Source organism: Symphalangus syndactylus, chromosome 23 (assembly GCF_028878055.3).
Source record: "Symphalangus syndactylus isolate Jambi chromosome 23, NHGRI_mSymSyn1-v2.1_pri, whole genome shotgun sequence".
NCBI lineage: Eukaryota > Metazoa > Chordata > Mammalia > Primates > Hylobatidae > Symphalangus > Symphalangus syndactylus.
Window position 1 is genome coordinate 12,314,299 of NC_072445.2, and position 12,008 is coordinate 12,326,306.

The 12,008-nt window shown below is 43.3% G+C and overlaps 1 protein-coding gene across 14 annotated transcripts in view; it reads right to left on the reverse strand.

Annotated features, from left to right (window-relative positions):
* Positions 1 to 12,008, reverse strand: part of BTBD9 (BTB domain containing 9) — a 507,047-nt gene that overhangs the window by 103,736 nt on the left and 391,303 nt on the right. For all 14 annotated transcript variants that reach the window (XM_063632289.1, XM_063632296.1, XM_063632291.1 and 11 more), the window contains one exon: positions 10,117 to 10,224. In XM_063632289.1, coding sequence (XP_063488359.1) covers positions 10,117 to 10,224 — 108 coding nt within the window. The remainder of the gene's footprint in view (positions 1 to 10,116; positions 10,225 to 12,008) is intronic.

A 12,008-nucleotide genomic window follows, 5' to 3' on the forward strand; every position in this document is an offset into this window, starting at 1 on the left:
TCCTTTATATCCTGCTTTCTTTCTGTTGCATCTTATTTGTGACATCAAGTTCTTTACACAAACCTCCAAATCACATGGTTAGCAGTGACCTCCTGGACCAACCCAAAGTTTTGTTAAGTGTGAGATTAAGAAACCCTCCCTCCCTCCCTCCCTTCCCTCCCTCCCTTCCCTCCTTCCTTCCTTCCTTCCTTCCTTCCTTCCTTCCTTCCTTCCTTCCTTCCTTCCTTCCTTCCTTCCCTCCCTCCCTCCCTCCCTTCCTTTCCTTCTTTCTTTCTTTCTTCTTTCTTTTTCTTTTCTTCCCTCTGTGGCCCAGGCTGGAGTACACTCGGCTCGCTGCAGACTCCCTGCGTCCGCCTCCCGTGATTCTCCTGCCCCGGCCTGCGGGCTGCCTGGGATTGCCGGCGCGCGCCACCACCCCTCCCTGGTTTTTCTCCTTTGGCTGGAGGCGCGGTTTTGCCATGTCGGCCAGGCTGCTCTCCAGCTCCTGACCTCCAGTGCTCTGCCCGCCTCGGCCTCTACAGGTGCTGGGACTGCAGACGGAGGCTCGCTCACTCGGTGCTCGGTGTTGCCCGGGCTGCAGTGCGGTGGCGTGGTCTTGGCTCGCTGCAGCCTCCGCCTCCCAGCCTCCTGCCTTGGCCTCTCAGGGTGCTGGGATTGCAGCCTCTGCCCGGCCGCCCCGTCTGGGAGGTGGGGAGCGTCTCTGCCCGGCCGCCCATCGTCTGGGAAGTGAGGAGCGCCTCTGCCCAGCCACCCTGTCTGGGAAGTGAGGAGCCTCTCTGCCCGGCCGCCCCGTCTGGGAAGTGAGGAGCCCCTCTACCCGGCTGCCACCCCCTCTAGGAAGTGAGGAGCGCCTCTGCCCGGCCGCCCCGTCTGGGAGGTCTACCACAGAGGCCAGAAGCAATGTGGCGGCTGGACTGGGTGGCTCACGCCTATAGTCCCAGTACTCTGGGAGGCCAAGGCGGGTTGATCACTTGAGGCTAGGAGTTCGAGACCAGCCTGGCCAACATGGCGAAACATGAAAAATACAACTGACAAACCAACCAACCAACCAAGCGACAACAAAACAGGTCTACCCTGGAGTCATACTCTAATAATTTTTTCTATTTTCCTCCCTTTCTGATCCTTTATCCCACTTTCTTTTTCTTCCTCTTCCTTCTCCTTCTTCTTTGTCAAATAGAGGATTGAGTTATTATCATTGATGCATACAAAGTCCCTCTCTCATTTCTTTAGTTCCCACCCCCCATTTCTATTCCCCGTCTTCCCATGTGCAACCTTCCTAATATGTTTGATATGCATCTTTTTGTTTGTATGTACTTTTAGAAAATGTTTATTGTTTTGTGTGCAAAAAAAAAAAAGAAAGCAGGCAAAAAACAAATAACAAACCTTTCTCAACATTGTCACTAACAATGGCAAAGAAGATGCAAAAAAAAAAAAAAAAAATCACAGGCAAAGTAAATTGTCTGTAGGTTTAAATGTACCATTTTTCAATCTTGCTATACTTTGGAAGACTTTACTGAGGCTATAACTCTCCACCTTTAATTTATCCTGTTGTCCTCAGCCACTGCAGCACTTAGAAGAAGAAACATGTTCCTCTTTCTACCATTCCTAGGGAATAAATAGCATATACAGAAACAGATCCCAGGACTAAGTGGCAGTGCATTCAGCAAGGGGACACACCGTGCTTCTCGGATATGAATATAATCATGCTGAAGACCAGGCAGCAGACGGGTGGACTCCACAGAGGTCTTTCCAGGTGATACAGAGACAGTCAAGGTGCTTCTCAGGGAAGGCACAGGGGAGAAACTTCCCAACATTAGGTTGCTGTAGAGATTGCCTGCTCCAAGGAGGTGCTCCAACCTGCCAAGTAGGCCAGGGCCCTTGGAGAGGGCAAACTCAGATGGGAATGAACTTTGGGTGTCCCAGGGAAAGGCAGAAGAAAGTACTCTCAGAGAAGCGGGCTTTAAGGAGCCCATCGAGAGAAGCATAAGGAAAATGTGGCTGGAGTGTCCTTTCCAGGGAAACACAGCTCGTGCTTGGGCTAAATGGCAAGGTTCTGAAGAGCTGCTGGGATATTGCTATGTATAGCACTTAATTTTGTTGATTTACTGCTGGCAGTGAATAAACCATGCCACTCTGCCAGCATATGCTACTCAAATAATGGCAAGGACAAGCATCCATAAAACACTTATGGCTCTAGCAAAAAAAAAATTTTTTTTTCAAGTAAAGTGTTTTTAGATTTTAAAAGAAATACATGTAAATTGGTCAGAAAAATGTTGAAAATTAGAAATAATTTCCGTAATCCCTTATACAAAGTCAACCATTATTAATATTTTGGCATATTTCCTTTTGGTTTTCTTCTTCCATAATTCTTCCTACTTATGATAATACTTCTATAATTTTGTACACTGCTTTTAAAAAATCTTAGGTATTTCCTTAAGTTATTAAAAAAACTCTTTGCAGCATCATTTTTAATAAACACCTAGATTGGGGGAAAAATTTATTCAGAAGGGAATTTAGATGGTAAATCTGGCAGGAAATAGAAAGTTTGTGATAAAATTAGAAGCTAAAAGCTAGAAAGACTAGGTAGTTCCATATTAGGACTACAGAATTCTCAAGTGGAAAAAGAAAATTTTCATTACCTAATTCTTTTTATCTAATCGTTTGTATTTGCCGAAATGTTTGCGAAGGGCACAGTTTTGGATAGATGATGGCTGAGGTCACTAATACTTTGGCAGACAGAATTACTATTCAATGGGACCATGACAAAGCAAAGAAATTGTTTAAAAAATGAATGCAAATGAGGACAATATGTGAGGGAGTATACTCTGACAGGAAACAAGACAACTATATAACATGGCAGAGGCACAGCCAAGCACACAAAAGGTAAGGAAAATGACTTGGGGTCACTGGGGACTATCAACAGCTGACTACAACTCAGCACAAGCCGTGGTGCTTTTGGGAATTCAGGTCCAAGATGGCTGACATTGTAGGCACAGTTTGCTCTCCCTTCCTGGAAACCACTGACATGCCATCAAAGAAACGCAAAGAGAATACATTCAAAAAGGTTGCAAATTGGAGAGGACATTAGTAAATGAAAAATTTTGGTGAATTTTGAGAAAATGATATGCACATGAAATATTACTCATTTATAAATCGAGGAGAACTGGGCAGATTTCCATACCGAAGCAAACTGACCAGGATGAATGACAAATGACCCACATCCAGCCATGTCACTGTGAAATTTGAGAGTACTGGGGTGAAGAGAAGACCCTAAAGGCTTCTATAGAGAAAAATAAATTACTGCAAAGAACATGAATCAGATTGACATCAGATTTCTCATCTGCAACATTAGATACTAGAAGGCAATAAATCCAAGCTGTCAGACTTCTGAAAAAACTGAATTCTATACCCAGCCAAACTATGATTCAGATATGCTGGGGTTCTGAAAATTTGTTTTCTATATCCCTTTTCTGAAAAAAATTACCTATAGATTTGTTCTCTGCAATGGCCATGAGTGATCTTTCTTTCTTTCTTTCTTTTTGAGACAGGCTCTTGTTCTGTCACCCAGGCTGGAGTGCAGTAGTGTGATCTTAGCTCACTGTAACCTCGAACTCCTGGCTTCAGCAATCCTCCCCACTCAGCCTCCTAAGTAGCTGGAACTATAGGTGTGTGCCATGATATCTGGCTAATTTTTTTTTTTCACATTTTATTTATTTGGTAGAGACAGGGTCTCACTATGTTGCTGGGGCTGGTCTTGAACTCCTGGCCTCAAACAATCCTCCTGCCTCAGCCTCCCAAAGTGCTGGGATTATAGCAATCTTTTTAACTAAATGTTCAGGCTCAACAGACCCAAACAAGCTATAATTGGCTTCATATTCACCTAGGAGACAGAATGGGAAACATAGCACGCCCCCAGGACAGCACCAGGTATTTCTTCCCTGGTGCTGTATAATCATTTTATATATATATAGTATAATCATTACACTATGATGAGTTCTTAGTGTTTTTCCCTTTTCAGGATCAATTTATAGTTAACACATAGATGATTTAACTATAAGTTATAGAACAAAAAATAACTATCACAGTGTCAATATAGTAAAGCAGCTAACAGAAGATGAGAAGTAGAACGGGAAAAATAGAGGAAAATGTAGTGGGTGGTAATTTCTTCATCAATGTAGTAAAGAGTCGAGAAATATTGTCTATAACTGATGGATCAAAAAACAGAGGTTTAGGCCGAGCGCAGTGGCTCACGCTTGTAATCCCAGCACTTTGGGAAGCCGAGGTGTGTGGATCACAAGGTCAGGAGTTCGAGACTAGCCTGACCAACGTGGGGAAACCCTGTTGGTGAAACCCCTCTACTAAAACTACAAAAATTAGCTGGGCGTGGTGGCATGTGCCTGTAATCTCAGCTACTCAGGAGGCTGAGGCAGGAGAATCACTTGAACCCAGGAGGCACAGGTTGCAGTAAGCCGAGACCGCGCCATTGCACTCTAGCCTGGGCAACAGAGAGAGACTATGTCTCAGAAAAAAAAAATAATAATAATAGAGGTTTAAGTATATTGTTTAATTTTAAAAGATAAATACTAACAGAACTAAAAAACATAACTAGCAAAAATGAGGAGTGGTTAAATGAGCTAAATTTCTCATTTGTTTTATATCAAGGAGTTAGCAAAGTTGTTAATAAAACAGGTGTGAATTTTTTTTTTTTTAAAGATGGGCTTGCGCTCTGTTGCCCAGGCTGGAGTGCAGTGGCGCAATCTTGGCTCACTGCAACCTCCACCTCCCGGGTTCAAGCAGTTCTCCTGCCTCAGCCTCCTGAGTAGCTGGGATTACAGGCACATGCCAGCAGGCCCAGCTAATTTTTGTATTTTTAGTAGAGATGGGGCTTCATCATATTAGCCAGGTTGGTCTCGAACTCCTGACCTCAGGTGATCCACCCATCTTAGCCTCCCAAAGTGCTGGGATTACAGGTGTGAGCCATTGTGGCCAGGCTGCTTTCAACAATTTTTTTAGTTTTTAAAACTTCTCGACTATAAAAATATTTCAGCCAGGCGCGGTGGCTCATGCCTGCACTTTGGGAGGCCAAGGTGAATGGATCACCTGAGGTCAGAGTTCAAGACTAGCCTGGCCAACATGGTGAATCCCTATCTCTACTAAAAATACACAAAATTAGCCAGCCGTGGTAGCATATGCCTGTAATCCCAGCTACTTGGGAGGCTGAGGCCGGAGAATCACTTGAACCCAGGAAGCGGAGGCTGCAGTGAGCCAAGATTACACCACTGCACTCCAGCTTGGGTGACAGAGTGAGACTCTGTCTCAAAGACAAAAAAAAAAAAAAGTGAGAGCTTTGAAAATAAAGGGTACAGGTCAAAGGGTACAAGATTAGATTGTATGAAGAAAGAGGGGTAAAATGTAATTTAAAAAAATTAGTCACTATAAAAACAGAGTTATCCATAATAGAAAATGACTGCTTATCCTGAAAACAAACCAAGAGAAGCTCCAACTCTAGCAGACTTAGGAGAACTATGAAGGAAAATATCCCACTCCTGAAACAGAGAGACTAACGGAGACACTGGAGAACCTCATTTCCCAGGGATTTTTCAGAGGACAGCAAAAACCTGTGTTTTGATTTCTTGACTAGGTAGAATGCTTTCAAGAGGCGGAGCTATGATCTTTCAAAACTCCACATAATTTCATTTATAAATGCACACACTCTATTTCAATAAAGAGCAGACTACAATTCTTGAAACTAATAGAGTCCTCTTCTTGAGGTCTGCTCTGTAGCATATTAGTTAAAAAGAAAAACCTTTTGTCTTTTATCATTTACATATCTTCTATATTTCTTAAGACCTAACTTTAAAAAGGGAGGTACAATACATTCAAGTTACGCCTATAAACGTAAAATCATAACCTCTGGTTCCATTGATTCTTACAAGGTTAACAGGCGTATTTGCCTTCTTATTACTACTTTTGTTCTTCTAATGTATTATTTATTTATTAATTTGTAAAACACTGCTATCGCATCTAAGTGCTATACAAAGTTTAAAACATACGAATTTTTTAAATCCACCAATGAAAAAAAAATTTTAAAAGAGAAAAAGATGTTGATAATTTAATGCAAAGCTACTAGAAGAGGATCTAATGAGTGAACGAGACTTTGAAACCAAAAAAGTCCCCATTTAACTAAATACAAAATGAATATGACACGTACCTGGTCAACAGTTAGTCAATCAGCTCTTGTTAAAAACCCACATGGGGCCAGGCGCGGTAGCTCCCGCCTGTAACCCCAGCACTACGGGAGGCCAAGGCGGGTGGATCACCTGAGGTCAGGAGTTCAAGACTGGCCTGGCCAACATGGTGAAACCCTGTCTCTACTAAAAATATAAAAATTAGCCTGGCGCAGTGGCACACACCTGTAATCCCAGCTACTCAGGAGGCTGAGGCAGGAGAATCACCTGAACCCAGGAGGCGGAGGTTCCAGTGAGCCGAGATCATGCCACTGCACTTCAGCCTGAGCGACAGAGTGAGACTCTGTCTCAAACAACAACAACAACAACAACAACAACAACAACAACAACGACAACAAAACACCCACATTGTATAGCACCTTTGTGTTAGTCCGTTTTCATACTACTATAAAGAAATATCCGAGACTGAGTAACTTATAAACAAAGAGCTTTAATTGACTCACACTTCCATACGGCTGGAGAGGCCTCAGGAAACTTACAATCATGGCAGAAGGCGAAGGGGAGGCAAGCACCTTTTTCAGAAAGCAGCAGGAGAGAGAAGAGTGAAGAACTTCCCAACACTTCTAACACCATCAGATCTCATGAGAACTCATTCACTATCACAAGGACAGCATCGGGGAAACTGCCCCCATGATCCAGTCACCTCCCTCAACACATGGGGATTACAGGTCCCTCCCTCGACATGTGGGGATTATAATTTGAGATGAGATTTGGGTGGGGACACACAGCCAAACCATGTCAACCTTTAACAGAGGGACATAAAAGAGAAGAGGAATCTAGTTTACAACAATAAATGACAAAAGAGGCCAGTGGTGGGTGAGACAAGCACAAGATGACAAGCTTCGAGGAAGTACAAGGTCTGGTCTGGGGGCTGTGGACCCAATAAGCAAAGACTCTGGAAAGACAAATGCATAGTTGTTCATGGGCCGTGGAGGCCCTCCTATTGTATAAAAAGGGTTCCAGGAGCTTGGGATAAATGAACCACTTTGTTTCCCCCTTTTCATCATCTAGCTCGGTACGTCCTCTTTAGCAGTGTTTTGAGTCCTAAGAGGCAATGTGGTATAGTGGCAAGAACCCGGATTTAAATCTCAGCTCTGCTTCTGGAAGAAGAGGCTGAGATGGTAACAAGATCTGTGCTCCACTGGGAAGTGGCTACCCAACCAGGAACTGACTACATTTCCCAGCCATAGTAGCATCTAGTATGACAATGTGACTAGTTCATCTCAGTGGCATGTGAGTGGAAGGCATGCATGCTACCCCTAGAGCAAGGCTTTTCAGAACTAGGTGTACCTTCTCTGTTCTTTCTCCTGCCAGCTAAATGTCGCTGATGCTGAGGAGGACCTAGATGGCAGAACCACAAGAAAGAAGCTGACTGGGTTCCTGTCACTTCTGGGAAAATCACTTAACTAGGAACACACTGACTGTCCCATGACTGAGAAATAAACTATTGTATTAAGCCACGGAAATACTGAAGCTTATTTGTTACAGTAGCAAGAGTTAACCTAACCGATATATATATATTGCTGATAATTACTACAATAATAATGGTGATGGTGTCAGACATTGCATCAAACAGGCCATCATTAATACTGTTAAGAAAGCTTGGCCCAGCCTAGGCAACATGGTGAGGTGCTGTCTCTACAAAAAAAAAAAAAAAATTAGCCGGGCACAGTGGCACGCAGCTATAGTCTCAGTGGTCTGGGAGACTGAGGTGGGAAGATCACTTGAGCCCAGGAGTTTGAGGTTACAGTAAGACTTTATTGCACCACTGCACTCCAGTCTGGGCAACAGAGTGAGACCCTGCCCCCACCCCAAGTAAGCACATGAAAAGATGCTCAACATCATTAGCCATGAGGGAAATGCACATGAAAACCATAATGATATGCTACTTCATCCCTACTAGGATGGCTATGGTCAAAAAGATGCGCAATAGCAAGTGCTTGTGAGAATGTGGAAAAATTAGAACCCTCAACCACTGCTGGTGGGAATGGAAAATGGTGCAGCTGCTATGAAAAATTCTGGCAGTCCTCAAAAAGTTAAACGCAGAGTTATCCTATGACCCAGCAGTTCTACTCTCAGATATATACCCAAAGGAATTGAAAATATATGTTCACATAAAAACCTGTACAGGAATGTTCATAGCAGCATTATTCATAATAGCCAAGAAATGGAAACAATTCAAATGTTTATCAACTGAAGAATGGATAAACAAATGTGGTATATGCAAACAATGGAATACTATTCAGCCATAAAAAAATGAAATTCGGATGTATGCTACAACATGGATGAACCTTGAAAACACTATGCTAAGTGAAAGAAGCAAGGAACAAAAGGTCATATACTATATGATTCCATTTATTTTTATTTTATTTTTTTATTTTTTGAGACGGAGTCTCGCTCTGTCACCCAGGCTGGAGTGCAGTGGCACAATCTCGGCTCACTGCAAGCTCCACCTCCCGGGTTCACGCCATTCTCCTGCCTCAGCCTCTCCAAGTAGCTGGGACTACAGGCGCCCGCCACCACGCCCGGCTAATTTTTTGTATTTTCAGTAGAGACGGGGTTTCACCGTGGTCTCGAGCTCCTGACCTCGTGATCCGCCCGCCTCGGCCTCCCAAAGTGCTGGGATTACAAGCTTGAGCCACCGCACCCGGCCTATGATTCCATTTATATGAAATGTCCAGAGTATGCAAATCCATAAAGAAAAGACAGAAAGTAGATTATTGGATGCTGGGGCTGGGAGAGTTGGAGGGAAATGGGGAGTGACTGCTAATGGGGAAGATGTTTCTTTTTGGGGTGATGAAAATGTTCTGGAATATTAGATAACAGTAATGGTTGCACAACACTGTGAATATACTAAAAACCACTCAATTGTACACTTAAAAAGTATAAATTTTATGGTATGCGAATTATATCTCAATTTTAAAAAGAAAAAGAAAAAGAGAAACGCATTTGCTCCACCTTGCCTATTAGAGATTCTGGCTCTACACAAAGAGGCACTGAGCTCTTTTCATGTACCATGATTCTAGGCTGCTCAGAACCCACAGACTCCTTCCTCCTATCTTCTGCTGCAAGCAGACAAGTCCAAACAGCCCCAGTGCCATATGCATTAAATGCCTCTGTCTGCATGTGGAGAAATAAGGTACAAGGCTTTCCTTAGTTTGAGTAATAGCATAGTTAACGAGATGAGATAAATAAATATTGACGCTAGCCCTGAGAATGCTATGAGTGTGGGGAATACTACTAAAGTATGTATTGCTTCAGCAAAGTTCTCTAAGGAAGAAAACAATCCTAAAAAATGTTCTCACTCATAGGTGGGAATTGAACAATGAGAACACTTGGACATAGGGTGGGGAACATCACACACCGGGGCCTGTCGTGGGGTGGGGGGCTAGGGGAGGGATAGCATTAAGAGAAATACCTAATGTAAATGATGAGCTGATGGGTGCTGCAAACCAACATGGCACATGTATACCTATGTATCAAACCTGCACATCGTGCACATGTACCCTAGAACTTAAAGTATAAAAAAAAAAAAAGTAGTGTGGGGTATGGTGGGTGCGGCAGGGTGGGGGGTCTGAGAGAGGATTGCATAAGGAAAGTATCTTTTTTTTCGCTATTTAGGCACACATGTCATTTTCAAAAGTGTGAGTCAAATTCACACCACAGAATAGAGAAACCCTGTTTGGTGACATCAAGTAAATTTCATGTAAGTATTTAATAGTCAAAACTGAAGAGAAGATCACTGGAGTGTGTTTTCCACCTCCAAATAAGAATGTAATTTGGTGAGTCTATGAATCTTCTTTGGAGCCTCCCAATCCACTGGGAAGACTTTTCAATAGGAATAAATGTCTGAAAAGATACAACTTACTTGCAGGAGACTTTAGTTCTGTCAGCAACCATGGTCCACTGTTGCTGGTTGGTAGAAACCTCAACGTAGTAGCTGTAGCTTCGATCATCACAATCCCAAAGTAGTAACCTGAACAAAGGGAAAAACATAGATTGCTGCAAACGTTTTAACTGGTTGTTTCCTTAGGCTGTGGGCATATCCCTCCCACCCACCTCCTTCTGTCCAGCACATTTCTAGAACAGGATAAAGAAGGTGAATCCCAAAAAAGTATGAAGAGAACAGGCAGAGTCAGTCTGCAGTGAGAGCCTTTTAATCTTTAGTTTTTTTCACAAGTCCCCCAGTCCCAGGCAGCCTCTGCCCCACTGGTGGCAAAGTTCTTTAGACTGGTTTAGGAGACAGAAGATGTCCCCAGATCACCCTTCCAGCTTCTTCTAGCTCTCCTCTCCAGTTGGCTCAGCTGACCACTGCTCATGGGAGAATCTGTAATTTCGAGTTGATTTTTAATTTTAATTTTTGTTTTTAGTTTCTCTGTCACCCTGGCTGGAGTGCAGTGGTGTGATCAGTGGCGTAATCAGTGGTGTAAACAGTGGAGGCTAACTGTAGCCTCCAACTCCTAGGCTCAAGTGATCCTCCCACCTCAGCCTCCTGAGTAGCTGGGACTATAGGTGCACATTTTTTTTTTTTTTTTTTTTTTTTTTTGTAGAGGCAGAGTCTCACTATGTTGCCCAGGCAGGTCTTGAACTCCCGGCTTCAAGTATCCTCCTACTTTTGCCTCCCAAAGTGCTGAGATTATAGGTGTGAGCCACTGTGTCCAGCCTAATTGATTTTTTTATTTTTAGAGCAAATTTTCACTCTGCTGCCCAGACTGGACTGCAGTGGTATGATCATAGCTCACCGCAGCCTCCAACCCCTGGGCTCAAGTGATCCTTCTACCTCAGCCTCCCTAGTAGGTACAGGCATGCACCACCATGCCTGGCTATTTTTAAATTTTATGTAGAGTCAGGGTCTCACTGTGTTGCCCAGGCTGGTCTCAAACTTCTAGCCTCAAGTGATCCTCCCACCTCAGCCTCCCAAAGTGCCAGGATTACAGGTGTGAGCTGCTGTACTGGTCTAATTTATATTTCTCATAGTATTTTCTAACTGGTGATAACCCCATCACCTTTATTATCATGTTTTAGCTTCCTTCTTATTCTCGCCAGGATTTTTACATAGCTGTATAGTAGGGTTATCTGATTTGGAGATATGGGCAAATATACATTCATTTGCAAAACTTTCATTATTTAGAAATTGATTACCTTGGTCCTGTTCTTATCCCCCTTTTCTGCCCAAATAAGAACTTATTAAGCATTAATTGTGTAATTCCATTTACATGAAGCTCAAAGCAGACAATTTATCTGTTGGTGACAAGAATCAGAATAGTGGTTAGCTCTGGGGGAGGTATCGACTAGGAAAAGGTAAAAGGGAACTTTCTAGAATCCTGGAAAAGTGCTAATTTTGATCTGAGTGGTAGTTACACGGGCATATATGCATGTAAATAATCACTGAGCTATACATAAAAGATCTGTTCACTTTGTGTGTGTTAGTCCTCCATTAAAAAAAAAATATATATATATATATATATATACGTATTTTGAGATGGAGTCTCACTCTGTCTCCCAGGCTGGAGTGCAATGGTGCGATCTCAGCTCACTGCAACCTCCGCCTCCCGGGTTCCAGTGATTCTCCTGCCTCAGCCTCCCAAGTAACTGGGATTACAGGCGCCCGCCACCATGCCCAGCTAATTTTTGTATTTTTAGTAGAGAAGGGGTATCACCAGGTTGGCCAGGCTGGTCTCGAACTCCTGACCTCAGGTGATCTACCTGCCTCAACCTCCCAAAGTGTTGGGATTACAGGCGTGAGCCACTGTGGCCAGC